Source organism: Chiloscyllium plagiosum, chromosome 22 (genome assembly GCF_004010195.1).
Source record: "Chiloscyllium plagiosum isolate BGI_BamShark_2017 chromosome 22, ASM401019v2, whole genome shotgun sequence".
NCBI lineage: Eukaryota > Metazoa > Chordata > Chondrichthyes > Orectolobiformes > Hemiscylliidae > Chiloscyllium > Chiloscyllium plagiosum.
Window position 1 is genome coordinate 50,747,556 of NC_057731.1, and position 17,885 is coordinate 50,765,440.

At 43.8% G+C, this 17,885-nt stretch overlaps 1 protein-coding gene across 1 annotated transcript in view; it reads left to right on the plus strand.

The window, feature by feature from the left end:
- The window catches only part of hpse2 (heparanase 2), a 297,298-nt gene that overhangs the window by 134,221 nt on the left and 145,192 nt on the right, over positions 1–17,885 (plus strand). Inside the window, exon 5 of the mRNA XM_043713037.1 lies at positions 1,237–1,408. Coding sequence (XP_043568972.1) covers positions 1,237–1,408 — 172 coding nt within the window. The remainder of the gene's footprint in view (positions 1–1,236; positions 1,409–17,885) is intronic.

Genomic DNA, 17,885 nt, shown 5'->3' on the forward strand with positions numbered 1-17,885 from the left:
TGTTTTTCTTCCAAGTGAATACTATCCTAAACTCATCCACCCTTGTGTCAAGCTAAGGAAAGCTAATATGGAACAAGAAATGCGTTTCTAATGAGGCTGTTATCTGAGAATTATCTTTTTTTCTAAACGAAAGGGAGCTGGAAAGGACTCCAGAGCAGCGTTTGAAGAGAAGGTGAACCTTTCTAGTGTCCTGACCAACGCTCTTCCATCAAACATTGACAAAAACCACAGTTTGAGTGTCCATTTATTGCACATACTGTTTATGGGGTTATACTGTAATTGACTTCAAATCGCTTACAAAGCAGTGACTGTATTTCACGAGGGCGTGCCTTGCTGTATAGCATCTTCAGTTGTGCTGGCGATGTTAAAGGTACTTAACAAATTCGAGTTGTTTTTACTTAAGGGGATCCTTCATGCTGAGTTGCGGTATGAATTATATAGGAGCTGGCACCAACTATATGGAAAACTAGAGGGTACACCATGCTGTGTTAATGAAGATGATAAAGGAGGATGTCAGAAGCAGTGGGGATTATTTCTCAAGAATGCTAAGGAGAACTCAGAACAATATGTGTTCTTTGATGTACCTGTGGAGAGTGTAACTCCAGGTACCTCAAAAGACCTTTTATTAATAATTGAACCACGTAGAAACTTTCTCTGAAATCCTTCAAATCACTTTTCCTGATTTGTACCAATCATAAATGTATTTTTGATTGTATTCGGTTAGCAGATTAGGCAAAGCTACAAAAAGTGTCACTTTTTGATCCTAAGTTCCCAGGATTTCGCTGGCTGGGTCAGTATTTATTGCCCATCCCTAACAGTCCTGGAGAAGGTGGGGCTGAGCCGCCTCTTGGACCCCATGTTGTCAATATGACGTCTTCACTCTGTCATTAGAGAGAGATGACTGGGGGTGCTTTAACCTGAAGGTCACTGTGCCTCAGGCGAGGGGAGAGGTTGAGAAGGAGATTCCTCGGTGGTAACCTCAGCCGATGATGGGAATTGAAGTCACTCTGTTGGTGTCATCGCAACCCAGCCGTCCAGCTCACTGCCCCCATTGTTAATGTGGTAAAGTGGAATATGATGGGAGACTATTCCTACACCTAGTTCATATTATAAATAAGTGGGGAAGGGGAAAGGACTTATGCAGAGTTCAGTTAATGGCCACTTGATTTGTTCGTGGATTAGAATCTTTGGCAGCACATTATCCTCTTCAATCTATGATTCTCAATATTTCCGCAGAGCCCAACAGCTACCGGACCATGGTGGGAAGGACCATTAATGGCAGCCAGCTGGGGAAGGACTACATCCAGCTCAAGAACTTGCTTCAGTCTGTCCGGTTTTACACAAAAGCCAGTCTGTACGGCCCGAACATTGGCAGGCCCCGCAGGAACACTGCAGCCTTGCTGGACGGGTAAGTGTATCTGCTCTAACAGCTGGGGATAATTTACCCTGCCTTGTAACGACTCAGGCCTTTCTGCAAATGACTGACTTACTCTGCACTTCAATATCGGACTGACTACAAACCAATATTACAAGATTTTCTGGCTAATTTTCCAACGAGGAACAGACAGCCTGTGGCTCCAACTCCTCAGCGCAGACAGAGTTTAACCTCCAGCTGAAGCCCAGCCCCGCCCTCTGATACCCCTCCAAGAGCTACTAATCCAATGAAATTTGGAACTCCTAATGAATCCAAATGACTTAGCCTCCTTTTAAAGGAGCACAGCTAATGGGGACTGATGGCCTGGATTTTGAGGCAAGGGCTTGATGGCAAATTATGAACATATGAATTAGAAGTAGAGTCATAGAGATGTACAGCACGGAAACAAACCGTTCGGTTCAACTCGGCCATGATGACCAGATATTCTAAAATAATCTAGTCCCATTTGCCAGCATTTGCCCCATATCCCTCTAAACCCTTCCTGTTCATATACCCAGTCAGATGCCTTTTAAATGTTGTCATTGTACCAGCCTTCATCATGTCCTTTGGCAGCTCATTCCAAACATACATCACCCTCTGCATTTCCCCTATCACCTTAAACGTATGCCGTCTAGTTTTGGACTCTCCGATCCTGGGGTAAAGACCTTGGCTATTCACCCTATCCATGCCCCACATGATTTTATAAACGTCCGTAAGATCACCCCTCAGTCTCCATCGCTCCAGGGAAAACAGCCCCAGCCTATTCAGCATCTCCCTCTAGTTCAGATCCCCCAAACCCGGCACATCCGTGCAAATCTTTTCGAAATCCTTTCGAGTTTCACAACCTCTTTCCAACAGCACGAAGAACAGAATTGAACACAGTATTTCAAAAGGGTCCTAACCAACATCCTGTACAGCCACAACATGACCTTCCAACTCCTATACTCAATGCACTGACCAATAAAGGCAAGTGTACCAAATGCCTTCTGGTAGACTGCTCAGTGTGTCTCCAGTCTGCTCTGTCACTGAGTAAGATCATGGTTGATCCTGTTGTTTCTTATTCCTGCCTAGCCTCAATAACTTCACACCATCCCCCCCTCCCTCCACACAAGTATCTATCCACCTCAGTCTTAAAAATATTCAAAGACTCTGCTTCAAATTCCTTTTGAGCAAGAGAATTCCAAAGACTCCAAACCCACTGTGAGAAAAGAATTCCTCTCATCTCTGCCTTCCCCAGAACCAGGGGTCACATGGGTCACAGGCTAAGGATATGGGGTTGGCCATTTAAGACTGAGATGAGGGAAAATGTCTTCACCCAGAGAGTGGAAAGAGCCCAGAAATCACTATTCCAAAAACTGCCAAGGTCAAAACATTGCATCATATCAAGAAAAAGTTGGAAACAGCACTTGAGGCTAAAGAGATCAAAGGATATTAAGGAAAGCAAGAAGAGGATAATGAGTTGAATGATCAGCCATGATCACAAGGTTTGGCGGAGTTGGCTCAAGGGGGTCAAATGGTCTACTCCAGCTCCTATTTTCTATGTTTCTGTGATTGGGCAGAACCTTATTTTTAACTGATGACCCCTGGTTCTAGACTCTCTCCCAAAAAGAAGCATCATTTCCGTGTGCAACCTCTTCAAACCACTCAGGATCTTATATGTCTCATCACGTTGCCTCTTCCTCTCCCAAGCTCCAGCAGCTACAAGATTAGTCTCCAAAATCATCAGCGTCCATCGTCATTAGCCCTCTGAAACTGACCATGCAGAAGGTCAAGCAGAGGTTGTTCAGTGTAGATATCCTGAAGTTAAGACCTGTTACTCAGTGCTTGGGAGGAACGTTCACTGTGGATATCCCTGCCTAGTATGAACGGCCACTAAAATTAATGAGAACTTACTGCTGCCACATCACTGTGCGAATTCTAATAAAAGGTTACACTTGTTCACTGAAATTTTGACAGCAATATGATGTGGTGACGTGAAATAATAATTTTATATCTATGGAGTTCTGTTAAATTATGAATGAGTACATTTTTACAATAAAGTGTTTGATGATTTTTTGATAAAATCAGAATACTTTAATTTCTACCTTCGTCCATCTCTAATTTGCTCATGTAAACATTTTTAAAAGGCCTTTTATTTTTTAGCTGCTTTTTGCATCCTGTTTGGCTGTCAGTGAGTGTGACAGTGACTTGAACATGATTGGGGTAACCTAATGACATCAGTTCAACTCCTACTGGGGAATTCCCAAGTTAAGTAACGCTACAGACATTTGCAGTAACACGGCAGGCTAGAAGAGAGACAGAACACTCACTGATATTATGAGAAATTCAAGGTGTGATTCTTTTCTCGGTGTCGTGACGAATAATCTCAGAGAGAAATGACTGATGGTAATTGCCATCTCCTAAATATCCCACATGTAAAGCTTCCAATCGATTTCATCCATCAGGTCACTCCCTTACGGACTGTTCAATACTGGTGGCTGCTCACAAACAAGGATTTCAAGGTTATAAATCATAGAATCCCTACAGTGTGAAAGCAGACCACTCAGCCCATCAAATCCACACCAACACTGACCTTCTGAAGAGCATCCCACCCATGTCCAACCCCATACCTTCTCTTTATAACCATGCCTTTCCATGGCTAATCCACCTAACCTACACATCACTGATAAATTAGCACAGCGAATCCATCTAACCTGTGCATCTTTGGACTGTAGGAGGAAGCCCTCCTGGACACAAGGGGAATGTGCGAATTCCACAGTCACCCCAGTCTGGAATCAAACCCAGGTCCCTGCCACTATGAGGCAGCATGTGAGCCACTGTGTCACCCTTAATAAATTGTCTCACATCACAAGTATACTATCAAAGGTGATACTTATCTGTTACTTATAAATAGTCAACAGTTCCTGTAAAATGGAAGTCTTTAACGATACTCGATGCTTTATCAAAAGCAAATTTAACCTTTTTTTATTCACTCTTGGAGCATTTATTACCCGTCCCTAGTTGCCCTTGAGAGGGTAGTAGTGAACTGCCTCCTTGAACCTCTGCAGACCCACAATGCCATTGGGAGGGAATTCCAGGATTTTGACCCAGCAACAGTGAAGGAACGGCGATATATTTCCAAGTCAGGATGGTGAGTGGCTTGGAGGGGAACTCGCAGGAGGTGGTGTTCCCATGTATCTGCTGCCCTTGTCCTTCTGGATGGAAACGGTTGTGGATTTGAAGGTGCTGTCTGAGGACCTTTGGTGTTAGGAAAATGTTCCACAATTAATTTCCTGCCATTTGCAGCATAATGATGATTATCCTCGGGAACAGTGGAGATTTTCTCAGCTTTGGGAACCAAACTGATAATACCAGATCAGCCATGTTGTACAACAGCAACAGAAAATGCAATTGAAAGTCACAAGAAATGCATTTGGACAAAAAAAACCCACTAGGTTTATAACTTGACCCCAAAAATCAAAGTTCCTCCCAGGGTGTGTTGTATGAAGAGGAGGGTTTAAAAAAGCAGAGGTGATTGATTGCCATAAGTTATTCTGACTAACCATGAAGAATTTATGTTGTCCTAGACATTCTGCCCACAACCTTTATCATTATGTCCTTCCCTAGCTCCGACATAGGATACATTAATATGGCCAGCAACCTCAATAAATTATGGAATTGCATCTTGTATCCAGAAATGAGGCTTACACACTTGGGTGGGGATAAACCCCTCTCTTCTCTCCCTCACAACATTCATCTCTCTCCCCCACTTTCTCTCTCTCTTCTACCCCTTCCTCTCACCTTTCCTCACTCCCTTTGCCCTTCCTTTCTCTATCACCCTCCTTCGCTCTTTCATGCCTCTCTCCTTACCTTTCTCTCTCTCTCTCCTTCCCTTTCACTGTTCCTCATTCATTCTCCCCATCTCTTTTACTCACTCTCTCTTACTTACCACTTCCTCTCACCCTCACTCACTCACTTACCACCTTTTTCTCTCTCTCTTCTCTCTGTATCTCTATTCCTGTAGTTTTTTTCATTGGAGGGGCCAGAACTGAAAGTCAGTTCCTACAAACCTGTCTGCATATTTAAATAAAGGAGTAATGGCTGTGGTCTTGCATAAAATGCACAGCACAGCAACATGGGAATAGTCGATTCGGCCTAGCAGTTGGTCATAGAGTCATACAAACCCTTCAGTCCAACTCGTCCATGCTGACCAGAGTTCCTACACTGAACTACTCCCATTTGCCTGCAGTGGGCCCATATCCCTTTAAACCTTTCCAAATGATGGTGTCTCAGTGGTTAGCGTTGCTGCCTCATAGCAGCATGGACCTGGGTTCGATTCCAGCCAAAGGCGACTGTGTGGAATTTGTACGTTCTCCCTGCGTCTGTGGGTTCCTACCAAGTGATCCGGTTTCCTCCCATGGTCAAAAGATATGCAGGTTGGATGGATTGGTCATGCTAAATTGCCCCCTCCTAGTATCCAGGGATGTACAGATTAGGTGGGTTAGCAGGATTACAGATATGGGGTGGGACTGGGGGGGATGCTCCTTCCGATGGACAGTATGGACTCGATGAGCCAAATGGCCTGCTTCCACACTGTAGGAATTCTATGATTTAGCCACTTCCTCTGGCAGCTTGTTCAAAATACACACTACCCTCTGTGAAAATGTTGTCCCTCCCTTATAAGTCTTTCAACCTCTCACCTTAAACCTATGCCCTCTACTTTTGGGCTCCCCTACCCTAGGAAAAAGGTGTTCATGTTCCACAAGATTATTCCATCGTACTTCATCAAATCCTCTCAAATTGCCTTCTACTTTCCCTCACAGATATTTTTCTAGCATCCCCTTAACTGTAATGCCAAGGATATGGAATGTCCCACTGGAAACAGAGCTGGGAGCATCGTCCATTATAACCTGACCACGAGGAAGTGGGTGAATCACTGGTGAAAGCAAGATTTCAAAGAGAACAGGGAACAGGCAAAGAGAGTGGACAACTCATCGATTCATAGAGTCATAGAATCACCGAATCATAGAATCATTGAGTCCTACAGCACAGAGACAGGCCCTTCGGCCCAAACTGGTCCATGCCAATCAAAATGTCTGTCTATGCTAACCCCATTTCCCTGCACTTGGCCCATATCCTTATAAACCTTTCCTTTCCATGTACTGTATATGTCTAAATGCTTTTTAAATGTTGTTAATGTACCCGCCTCAACCATGTGCATACCACCCTCTGTGTAAAAAATTTGTCCCTCAGGTTCCCTTTTATTCTTTCCCTTCTAACCTTAAACTGATGCCATCTAGTCTTCAATTTCCTAACCCTGGGGAAAAGACAGTGCATTTACCCTATCCATGCCTCTCAAGATCTTATACGCTTCTGTAAGAACCCCCCTCAGTCTCCTACTCTCTAAAGAAAAGGTCCTAGCTTGTCCAACCTCTCCCTATAACTCAGGCCATTGAGTCCTGGCAACATCCATGTAAATTTCTTCTGCACTCTTTACAGTTTAATGACATCCTTCCTGTAGCAAGGTGACCAACAACTCCTTCCTGTGAGATGGCCAATCAAATTTCCTCAGTGCTGCAGATTTCTGCGATTCTTCCAACTCATGAGAGGATGCTTCTGTGACTGTGGTGTTGAAGTTCTCACCAAGGACACTGTAAAAGATCCTGGCACTGGAGCAGCTCGGAACGCTGTGGTCTGACAGGACTGTAATGTTGCTGCCCGTCAGCTTTCAACATCTGTGTCCATGGCGTTTACATGACACAAAGAATTGGCAGCCATTTTTAATTTTCAATTATGTGAAAGAAAGATCCAGGACTAGCATTTATATTATGTTTTCGTGACCACCCAGATGTCCCAAAGCACGTTACAACCAATGAAACAGCTCTTGTACTGTTGCAGTGTAGGAAATTCAGTAGACAATTTGCGCACAGCAAGATGCCACAAATTGCTGTGTGAGAATAACCATTTTCTCACCTTTTTTTTGGAGGTTGTTTGAGATATTAATATTGGTGAAGATATCAGGGATAACACTCCCACTCTTATTCGGCGCAGTTCCATGGGATCTTTTACCTGAGAGAACAGATAGCGATGAACATAACGGCGGCACGGTGGCACAGTGGTTAGCACTGCTGCCTCTCAGCGCCAGAGATCTGGGTTCAATTCCCACCTCAGGCGACTCTCTGTGTGGAGTTTGCACATTCTCCCCGTGTCTGTGTGGGTTTCCTCCGGGTGCTCCAGTTTCCTCCCACAATCCAAAAATGTGCAGGTTAGGTGAATTAGCCATACTAAATTGCCTTGCTAAAGTGTTAGGTGAAGGGGTAAATGTAGGGGAATGGGTCTGGGTGGGTTGTGCTTCGGCGGGTCGGTGTGGACTTATTGGGCCGAAGGGCCTGTTTCCACACTGTAAGTAATCTAATCTAATTGAATCATCAAATCCCTACAGTTTGAAAGCAGGCCATTCGGCCCATTGAGTTCCACACTGACTCTTCAAAAAGCAGCCACCCAGACCCACTCCATCTCTGTAATCCACCTCAACTGCACACCATGGGGCAATTTAGCATGGTCAATCCACTTAGCCTGCACAGCTTTGGGACATGGGAAGAAACCAGAGCACCAAGAGGAAACCCACGCAGACACGGGGAGAATGTGCAAACTCCACACAGCCAGTTGCCCAAGGCTGGAATCAAACCCGGGTCCCTGGTGCTGTGAGGCAGCAGTGCTAACACTGATCCACCGTGCCATCCACATCACTGCTGAACAACGCTTCTGAAAGACAGTATCGCTGACCATGTAGCACTCCCTCAAGTCCACACTGGAGGGTCAGTCTGGATTATTGTACTCAAGTCCCGGAGTGGATCTCAAACCCATCACATTCTAATGTCATGGCAATGTGAGCACCCAGCTGAGCCTTTGCTCAACCCCCAGCACATGACATGGGGTAACCCCATTGTTTTGTTTCACTCTGCTGGCATGCTTTTTTCCTGTATGACTGTGCAAATGGCAAAGAGTGCAGAAGGCCATTTGACTCACTGTACCTGAACTGGTTCTAACCCTTTTCCCCATAACCCTGCACACCATTTCTATCCAAATAACCATCCAATGCCCCTCTTGGATGCCTCAAATGAATCTGCACCCATTTCCAGACATTGCACTCAACACCTTAGCTAGTCATTATGTGAACAAAATGCTTTTCTCCTATCATCCTTGCTACATTTGACGTTCATTTACATTTATGCCCTCTTGCAGTTTATCATTTTATGAGTGGGATTAGCTTCTCCCCAACTATTCTATCTCCTCTCGGCCTTCTTCTCTCCAAGGACAACCATCTCAATGTCTCCTCATCACTGAAGCTTCTCTTGCCTGTTCAGTGAGATATCTTCTGAAACTCTGCACTCTTTATTTCAAAGTCCCCAGACAAAGTCATGACAGAGGCTGCCTCAGCCAGCTCCCAGTACCGAGGAATGAGTTAACCAGGCTGACTTGAAACACAACTTGAATTACCCAGAGGCTTATACAAATTTATTATAACTCAATGGGGCTTTTGGGAAACCAAATCCTTTATCTTTAATGAAAACCATCAACACAAACAACTTTTAATGTTAGCCCCCTCCACAAGTCATAATTTAAAATCAAACTCTTTCCTGTTATTTTTCTGGCTTATTTTTCTTTTCCCCAAACCAGAATTAAAATACAGCGATGGTGCTTCCTCCCTTCACCTCTCGTCTAATTACTGGACTCACCTAATGAAGGTATCGTTGAGGAATGCCACTGAATTTCTCCAGTAGCTGAATGAGAAATGATCAGAAAGCAATTGTTAACTCAGCTTTGATTATACCCTGCAGTACTCCATAAAACAAGGTTTTCGAAAGAAGTGGATAATTAAGTTTGTCCAGCGGCATATTCCATCTGGTGTAGTATTGAGTTGAAAAGAGTAAGGAGATCGCAGATACGATCACTTAGTCTGTGCCAAGTCGGCTAGATTCATCTGGGGCAAGGCTGCCCTCAGGACCCGCAGACTGTGGGAGGGAAATAGTTATCAGCAACAAAAGCAGAATCATGGTAGCCCACAAAACTACCAACACACTTAAACAGCAGCTGATTAACCTAAAGAACCCTAAACAAACAACCAGCAAAACTAATGTCATTTACAAAATACCATGCAAGGACTGTAACAAACACTACGCCGGATAGAAAGGCTGAAAACTAGACACCAGGATACGTGAATACCAATTGGTCACCAAAAGACATGATCACTTTCACTAGTATCCTATATACAGGTGAAGATGGACACCACTTTGACTGGGACAACGCATCCATCGTATGACAGGCCAAACAGAGCCATGCATGGGAATTCCAAGAGGGATGGCATTCTAACTGGAATTCCATCAATAATAAGCACATTGATTTAGACCCCATCTACCATCCTCTGAGAAAAAGAACCGGAAATGATATCGCCCACTGTAATAGACCAAGACATACAAATGGAAAACGGGACATAACACCAGTACTTCACCAGAGGCTCACTGATGACGTTACCTAGCACGGTGACAAGACGTCTGAAAACAAACCTTTCAGCTCAGCGAGCAATCTTACAACTCAAAAATAGAAATTTCAGAAGACCCCTTCTCTTCAGGGCTAGTTCCGAAGGATCATGAAACGGTAACTCTACAAATGCTGCTGAGTTTCTCCTGCAATTTCAGTTTTTGTTTCTGTTTTTCAGAATCTGCAGTTCATAGAATCCTTACAGTGCCGATAAAGGCCATTCAGCCCATCAATTCCACGCCGACTCTCCAAAGAGCATCCCACCCAGAGCCACCCCAATTCTATAACCCTGCATATCCCCTGGCTAATCCACCAAACCTGCATACTATGGGGAATTTAGCATGATCAATCCACCTAACCTGCACACCTTTGGACTATGGGTGGAAACCCACACACATACAGGGAGAACACACAAACTCCACACAGTCACCCGAAGGTGGAATTGAACCCAGGTCCCAGGCCCTGTGAGGTGGAAGTGCTCACCACTGAGCCAGCATGCCATAGGTGGTTCTTTGTTTTCAAATAGTTATGAACCCTGTGAATGTGCTCCAGTTTCTCTGCTGGTAAAGATATTGGATAAGCAGAGGACTGAGCTCGACTGTGATGCTGACCACAGTCGAATTGCCTGCGGACATTCTCTAGCTGGAGAAAGGCTTCCTGAGTGAGCTACAGCTGAGGATGTCACACATGAAACTGAACAGAGCTGAGATGGACTGAGGGAGTAAACTGGGCCCATTCTGTACCATTAAGATGTTCTACCAGGTAAGCCAGTGGTGCCCATTTCCTATGGAAGAATCAAAGAAAAGAAAGGATTGGATAGACAACTTTTTGTGGGAATGTCAAAGATATGCAATCAAATAACACCTTTCATCAGGATGTGCCGACATGCTGCACAGTGAAGTTACTTTTAAAGTGTAATCATTGTTATAATGCAGGAATGTGCAGCAGCTAGGTTGTGCACAGGCAATGATCAGGTAATGACTATTTCCCAAACAGGGAAAGACTTCGGAAATCTTAAGCACAAAGGGATTTGAGAATCCTAGTTCAGGATTCACTTAAGGTTAACATGCAGGTTCAGTTGGAAGTTAGGAAGGCGAATGCAATGTTAGCATTCATTTCAAGCAGGCTAGGATACAAGACCAGGATGTACTGCTGAGGCTGCATAAGGCGTTGGTCAGACTGCATTTGGAATATTTTGAGCTGTTTTGAACCACGTATCTAAGCAAGGATGTTTCAGCCTTAGACGGGGTCCAGAGGAGGTTTATTGGAATGATCCGGGGGATGAAGGGCTTGTCATTTGAGGAGCAGTTGAGGATTCTGGGTCTGTACTCGATGGAGTTTAGGAGAATGAGTGGGATATGATTGAATCTTACAGAATACTGTGAGGCCTAGACAGAGTGGATGTGAAAAAGATGTTTCCACTAATCGGAGAGACTAGGACCTGAGGTCACAGCCTCTGAGCGAAGGTACGACCCTTTAGAACTGACTTGAGGAATTTCTTTAGCCAGAGGGTGGTGATCCTGTGGAACTCTTTGCTGCAGAGAGCTGTGGAGGTCAACTCACTGAGCGTCTTTCAGACAGAGATGGAGAGGTTCTCAGTTCGTAAAGGGTTCAAGGGTGACAGGCAGAAAGCAGGAGAATGGGGTTGAGAAGCATATGATTGAGGGGTGAAGCAGACTTGGTGGGCCGAATGGCCTAATTCTGATTCTATATCTTACGGCCTTATGGTAATCGATGTTAGTGATGCTTTCTCAGAGATAAACGGTGGCAAGAATACTCGTAATAAAACTTCTCTTTTTGAAAATATGTAAGGAATATTCCATTGAATCTGAGAATGGTAAGTGCCTTAATAAGATTTAAAAGATGATGTGGTAACACAACTGTCATTCCTGCAATGATGTGGAGAAGGTAGTGTCATTGGACTCTTAAGACTCTAGCCTAATGTTCTGTGGTTATAGATTCAAACTCTCCTCTGGCAGATGGCTAAGATCTGAATTCAGTTAAGATTTGCAATTCAAAAGAAGGCTAGCTGAGACTCTAGTGGTAGTGTCCCTACCTCTGGTATAAGAGGCCTGGATTCAGGTCCAACCTGCTCCAAAGGTTTGTAGTAACATCTCGGACCGGATGATCAAGAAGTATCTATGGTAACGTTGATGTGGAGGTGCCGGTGTTGGACTGGGGTGAACAAAGTCAGAAGACACATGACACCAGGTTGTAGTTCAACAGGTTTATTTAAAATCACGAGCTGCTCCTTCCTCAGGTGACTTTTGACTCAGAAAATATCTGAAAAAAAGCTAGACTAATGGTGACCATGTAGCCATTGCTGATTTAAAGTAATAGAAGTCATAGAGATGTACATCGTGGAAACAGACTCTTTGGTCCAACTCATCTATGCTGATCAGATGTTCTAAATCAATCCAGTCCCATTTGCTAGCATTTGGCCCATATCACTCTAAAGCCTTCCTATTCATACACCCATCAAGATGCCTTTGTTGTTTAGGGAAGGAAATCTGCTGTCCTTGTCTGGTCTACATTGAGTCCAGACCCAAAACTACATGGTTAACTCTGAACTGTCCTCTCTGAACTGAACTGAAGGGGGTCTTTAAGGCCACTATATCTTTCCTATTCATACACCCATCAAGATGCCTTTGTTGTTTAGGGAAGGAAATCTGCTGTCCTTGTCTGGTCTACATTGAGTCCAGACCCAAAACTACATGGTTAGCTCTGAACTGTCCTCAGGTCAATTAAGGATGGGCATTAAATGTTAGTCCAGCCAACGATGGCCACATCCTGTGAATGAAGAACAAAAATCGACTGAAGTAAGATTTGAGCCCACAATTGGGCGACTGACTGTGTGGAGTTTTGCACATTCTCCCCGTGTCTGCGTGGGTTTCCTCCACGTGCTCCGGTTTCCTCCCACAGTCACAAAGATGTGCAGGTCAGGTGAATTGGCCATGCTAAACTGTCCCGTAGTGTTAGGTGCATTAGTCAGAGGGAAATGGGTCTGGGTGGGTTACTCTTTGGAGGGTTGGTGTGGACTTGTTGGGCCGAAGGGCCTGTTTCCACACTGTAAGGAATCTAATCTAATCTTGTGACTGAGAATTGAGACTGAGCCGCAGATGGTGTCCATCACCCTGTGACACTGATCTTTCCACTCCTCAAGATTGTCTCACCCCTGTTTTGTGACTCCAATAAACAGAAAGCTTAGGCTTGACCATTCCGGCTTAGGACGTAATTTGGTTTTGTGATTAATTGTGAAACAGTTAGTGGTGTTGCAGGAAGCTGTGGATTGAAGAAGGTAGCTTTGTACCATAAAGGCTTTAAGCAAGGGCACGGAAAATAACATTACTGATTTACAAATCCTTAATCAAGTTCTATCAACCAGAAAGTTTCCAAAGTCACTTTAAGAGTTCTGACCAATCAAGCACCTTCTAAGTGTTTGGGCAATTGTTCAGTCTGTTCAAGAATGGGCTTGAGTGTCAAAGCTACAATGTCGTAGCCCTGTCTCTGACTTGCAGCCACAGATGTTGGTCCTAAACTCCGAGATGTTAAAAATACGTTTTACCCTGAGTCAGAAATTAAGTTGGAGCAGGTTACTGCTAATGCTTGAGTCTGTACTGAAAACAAGAAATGTTGGAAATCACAGCGGGTCAGACAGTATTCATGGAGAGAGAGCAAACTAACAGTTCGAGGAGAGATGACTCAAGCTGATGTGAAGTTAAGTTGTTCACCCCACAGTATAACACTGGCAACAAATGATTGAAAAATAACTATTCTTAAATGGTTTGGAAGTCCAAGATGTGTACAAGTTTGGATGAAATCCATACCATATAAGTCATTGTTTAGGGAGGTTACTATCTATATTAGTTCCTCCATCCTCCTGCTGCATAACCACCATCAATCTACCTCACCAAGAGAGGAGAGGAACATACATTCAAACACTGAGGTTTTTCCAATAGAGCTGGCGCACGTCTCAAGAGAGGTAAGGATGTAAGATACTTAATTATACTTGGTGTGATTGGAATGATGGGAAATTCCACAAGGTTCAGAGTCCAACGTGGTTCCTGTTTGATTGCACAATAACAATAGTGTCATGGTCACCAGTAATCAGTTCTCTGAGACACATGATTCATCAGTAATATTGCAAACCAGTCTGACTAAGACTGCATGAGATGTGAGACCCAATACGTTGTGATTGTCACTAGAAAGGAAACAACTTTGATCGTTTACTGCATCTTTAAACAACAAAGTTTGGGAGTTAGTGAAAGAGCAGTAGGGGTCATAAGCAGGGCAATGGAGATACCAGAGGCTGATCAGTTAACAGGAGATGATCCAGTTATAATATGATGGGAAAAGAGTGGAATACAGCTGTTGCAACCAACCTGCGCTGACAACAGAAAGAAAGAATCGGTGTAGAATGGTGTGGGCAACAGTGTCTGCAAATAGATAGAGGAGAGTAACAAGGAATATTGCATTATGATCAGACAAGATGCCAAGTGTGTCTTTAGTTAGGGCTTACAGTGGGTATTCCACAAAGAGTTGTATTAGTATCTTAAGTGAAAGAAGAGTTTACCTGTTGGGTGAAAGTAAACAGTTAAATAGATTTGCATTCCACAGAATAATAGAATTGTTATGGGGAAGAAGGGGGTCTTTAAGGCCACTATATCTCTGGCTTAGTGCCATTCTGCTGCCATTTCCCAATACCTTATCACATTGTTTTTAATCAAATAATCATCCAATCCCCTCTTAAATGCCCAGATAATTAGCGAGTTTTGGGAAGATTTGTAGCTCAGGTTGAGGATTTGGATGTAGGTTTACTCACTGAGCTGGAAGGTTCATTTTCAGATGTTTCATCATCAAACTAGGTGATATCATCAGTAAAGCAAAAGTGAGGACTGCAGATGCTGGAGATCAGAGTCAAGATTAGAGTGGTGCTGGAAAAGTACAGCAGGACAAGCAGCATCTAAGGAGCAGGAAAACCAATGTTTCAGGCAAATGCCCTTCATCCAGAATGGCCTCATTCCTGATGAAGGGCTTTTGCCCTAAACGTCAATTTTCCTGCTCCTCGGATGCTGCCTGACCTGCTGTGCTTTTCCAGCACCAATCTAATCCCAACATCATCAGTAAGCCTCCAGATGAAGCACTGGTGGTGTAGCCCACTTACTAGTTATATGTTTGGGTTTCCTTGGGTTGGTGATGTCATTTCCTGTGGTGATGTCATTTCCTATGGTGATGTCATGTCCTGTTCTTTTTCTCAGGGGGTGGTAAATGGGATCCAAGTCAACTTGCTCGTTGATAGAGTTCCGGTTGGAATGCCACAATTCTAGGAATTATCGTGCGTGTCTCTGCATGTCAAACAGAGACACGCATGAGAATTCCAAGAAGCATGGGCATTCCAACCAGAACTCAATCAACAAACACGTTGACTTGGATCCCATTTACCACCCCCTGAGAAAAAGAACAGGAAATGACATCACCACAGGAAATAACATCACCAACCCAAGGGAACCCAAACATATAAATAGAAAGTGGGCTACACCACCAGTGCTTTATCCGGAGGCTCATTGAAAATGTTACCTAGTATGGTGATGAAACATCTGAAAACGAACCTTCATCTCAACGAGCAAACCTATATACAACCTCAGATAATTCTTTATACATCACACTTCCAGGCAGTCCATTCCAGAGCCAAACCACTCATTGTGTGAAAAAGGTATCTTTTCTCACATCACATTTGCTCCTTTTGCAAATGACTTTAATTTTTGCCGTCTCATTATCAACCCTTTAATAAGCAGGAACAGTTTCTCCCTATTTAGTTTTGTTTTCAGACTGCTCATGATTTTGGAAACTTCTATCAGATCTCCTCACATCTCTTCAAGGAGAACAGTCCTTCTCTAACCCATCCTCAGAACTGTGTTTCCTCATTTATGGAAGCATTTTTGTCAATATCTTCTGCACTCTCATGAAGTGTTTCACAAGCTTCATAACAAGAAGAATTGAGTATTGAAGCAAAGAGGTGCTTCTGCAGCTGTACAGGGCCCTGGTGAGACCACACCTGGAGGAGAAACTTGTTCACCCAGAGAGTGGTGGCTGTGTGGAATGCTCTGCCCCAGAGGGCAGTGGAGGCCCAGTCTCTGGATTCATTTAAGAAAGAGTTGGATAGAGCTCTCAAAGATAGTGGAATCAAGGGTTATGGAGATAAGGCAGGAACAGGATACTGATTAGGAATGATCAGCCATGATCATGTTGAAATGGCGGTGCAGGCTCGAAGGGCTGAATGGCCTACTCCTGCACCTATTGTCTATTGTCTAAGCTTCCTAGAATATGGCACCCAGAATTCGACACAATACTCCAGCTGAGATCCGATGAGTATCTTGTATATGTTTAACCTAACTTCCTGGCCCTTGTACTCTTTACCCTATTAATAAAGTGCTGGATAATGAGTGCTTTAGTAATTGCTCTCTGCACCTCTCTTTCTACCTTCGGTGACCTATGCACATATACATCCAGGTCTTTTTGCTTCTGCACCCCAGTAAGTCTTGTCTTTCCATGATTTCCTTACCAAAATGTATCACCTCAAACGGGTCTTTATCTGTCACTTGTCTGCCCACTCCCCTAACTTACCTATGTCCTTTTAGAATTCTACATTAACCTCCTCACAATTTAGAATATGTTTAAGTCTCAAATAATCCCCAAATGTTGAAACTGCACTAAGATCTGAGAATATACAGATGGCTTGCTCTGAGCAATTCTCCCTCCTAATCCTTCAGTTCCTTGGCTAATTATCATTGCACTTGGAAGCAAACACATTGTGCAAATGGTTACCATTTCTACTGGGAATAGATCGAATTGGAATAGAGCTTTTAGTGCTGACAACTTGAAGAATTTCCAATATTGGCAGACCAACATCTATTAGCGTAATCTGCTCTTAATAACTGGCGAAATAGAAATAATTTAACTCACGAGATAATATTTACTGGTGTGTTCGATCCTCATTGAGAAATACACTGTGATACTACTATAGTTGAAATTTTAGCAAAGATACTCTTCTTGATATGAAAGGATTTTAATATTTAATCAGCAGACCAAAGGCTGTGTTAGTGCAGAGCTCAATAATAGGCAAAGTTCTGCCCGTTGGTGTTTAGAAATGGGTATTTTTAATGCCTTTAAAGTATGTGTTTACCTTAACGGTAGTTATGGTGTAAGGCTCTGAATATTCTTACCTCTGAATCAAAGGTGTCTGGGGTCAGGTTTTGCTCAGAGTTGAATTGATAATTGAGCTGACAATTCAGGGCAGTACTAAGGGAATGCTGCATCGTCAGCGGGGCTAGCTTTCAGATGATGCTTCATTTGCTTTCCCAAGTCACGTTTCCTACATTGTGCCAGTGCTATCACCTCATTGCCTCAAGATGCTTTGGGCAGAGCTGAGACTGTGAAAAAGTATGCCATTCTCAGCAATCCTCCCTCCTCATTCTACAGTTCCTTGGCGAACTACCATTGCAATTGGAAGCAAATGCATTATGCAAATGGTTACCATCTCCACTGGGAATAGATCTGATTGGAATAGGTTCTGGATTAGTGGTGCTGGAAGAGCACAGCAGTTCAAGCAGCATCCAAGGAGCAGCGAAATCGACATTTCGGGCAAAAGCCCTTCATCAGGAATAAAGGCAGAGAGCCTGAAAGGTGGAGAGATAAGCTAGAGGAGGGTGGCGGTGGGGAGAAAGTAGCATAGAGTACAATAGGTGAGTGGGGGAGGGGATGAAGGTGATAGGTCAGGGAGGAGAGGATGGAAAAGGAGATAGGCAGGTAGGACAAGTCCGGACAAGTCATGGGGACAGTGCTGAGCTGGAAGTTTGGAACTAGGGTGAGGTGGGGGAAGGGGAAATGAGGAAACTATTGAAGTCCACATTGATGCCCTGGGGTTGAAGTGTTCCGAGGCGGAAGATGAGGC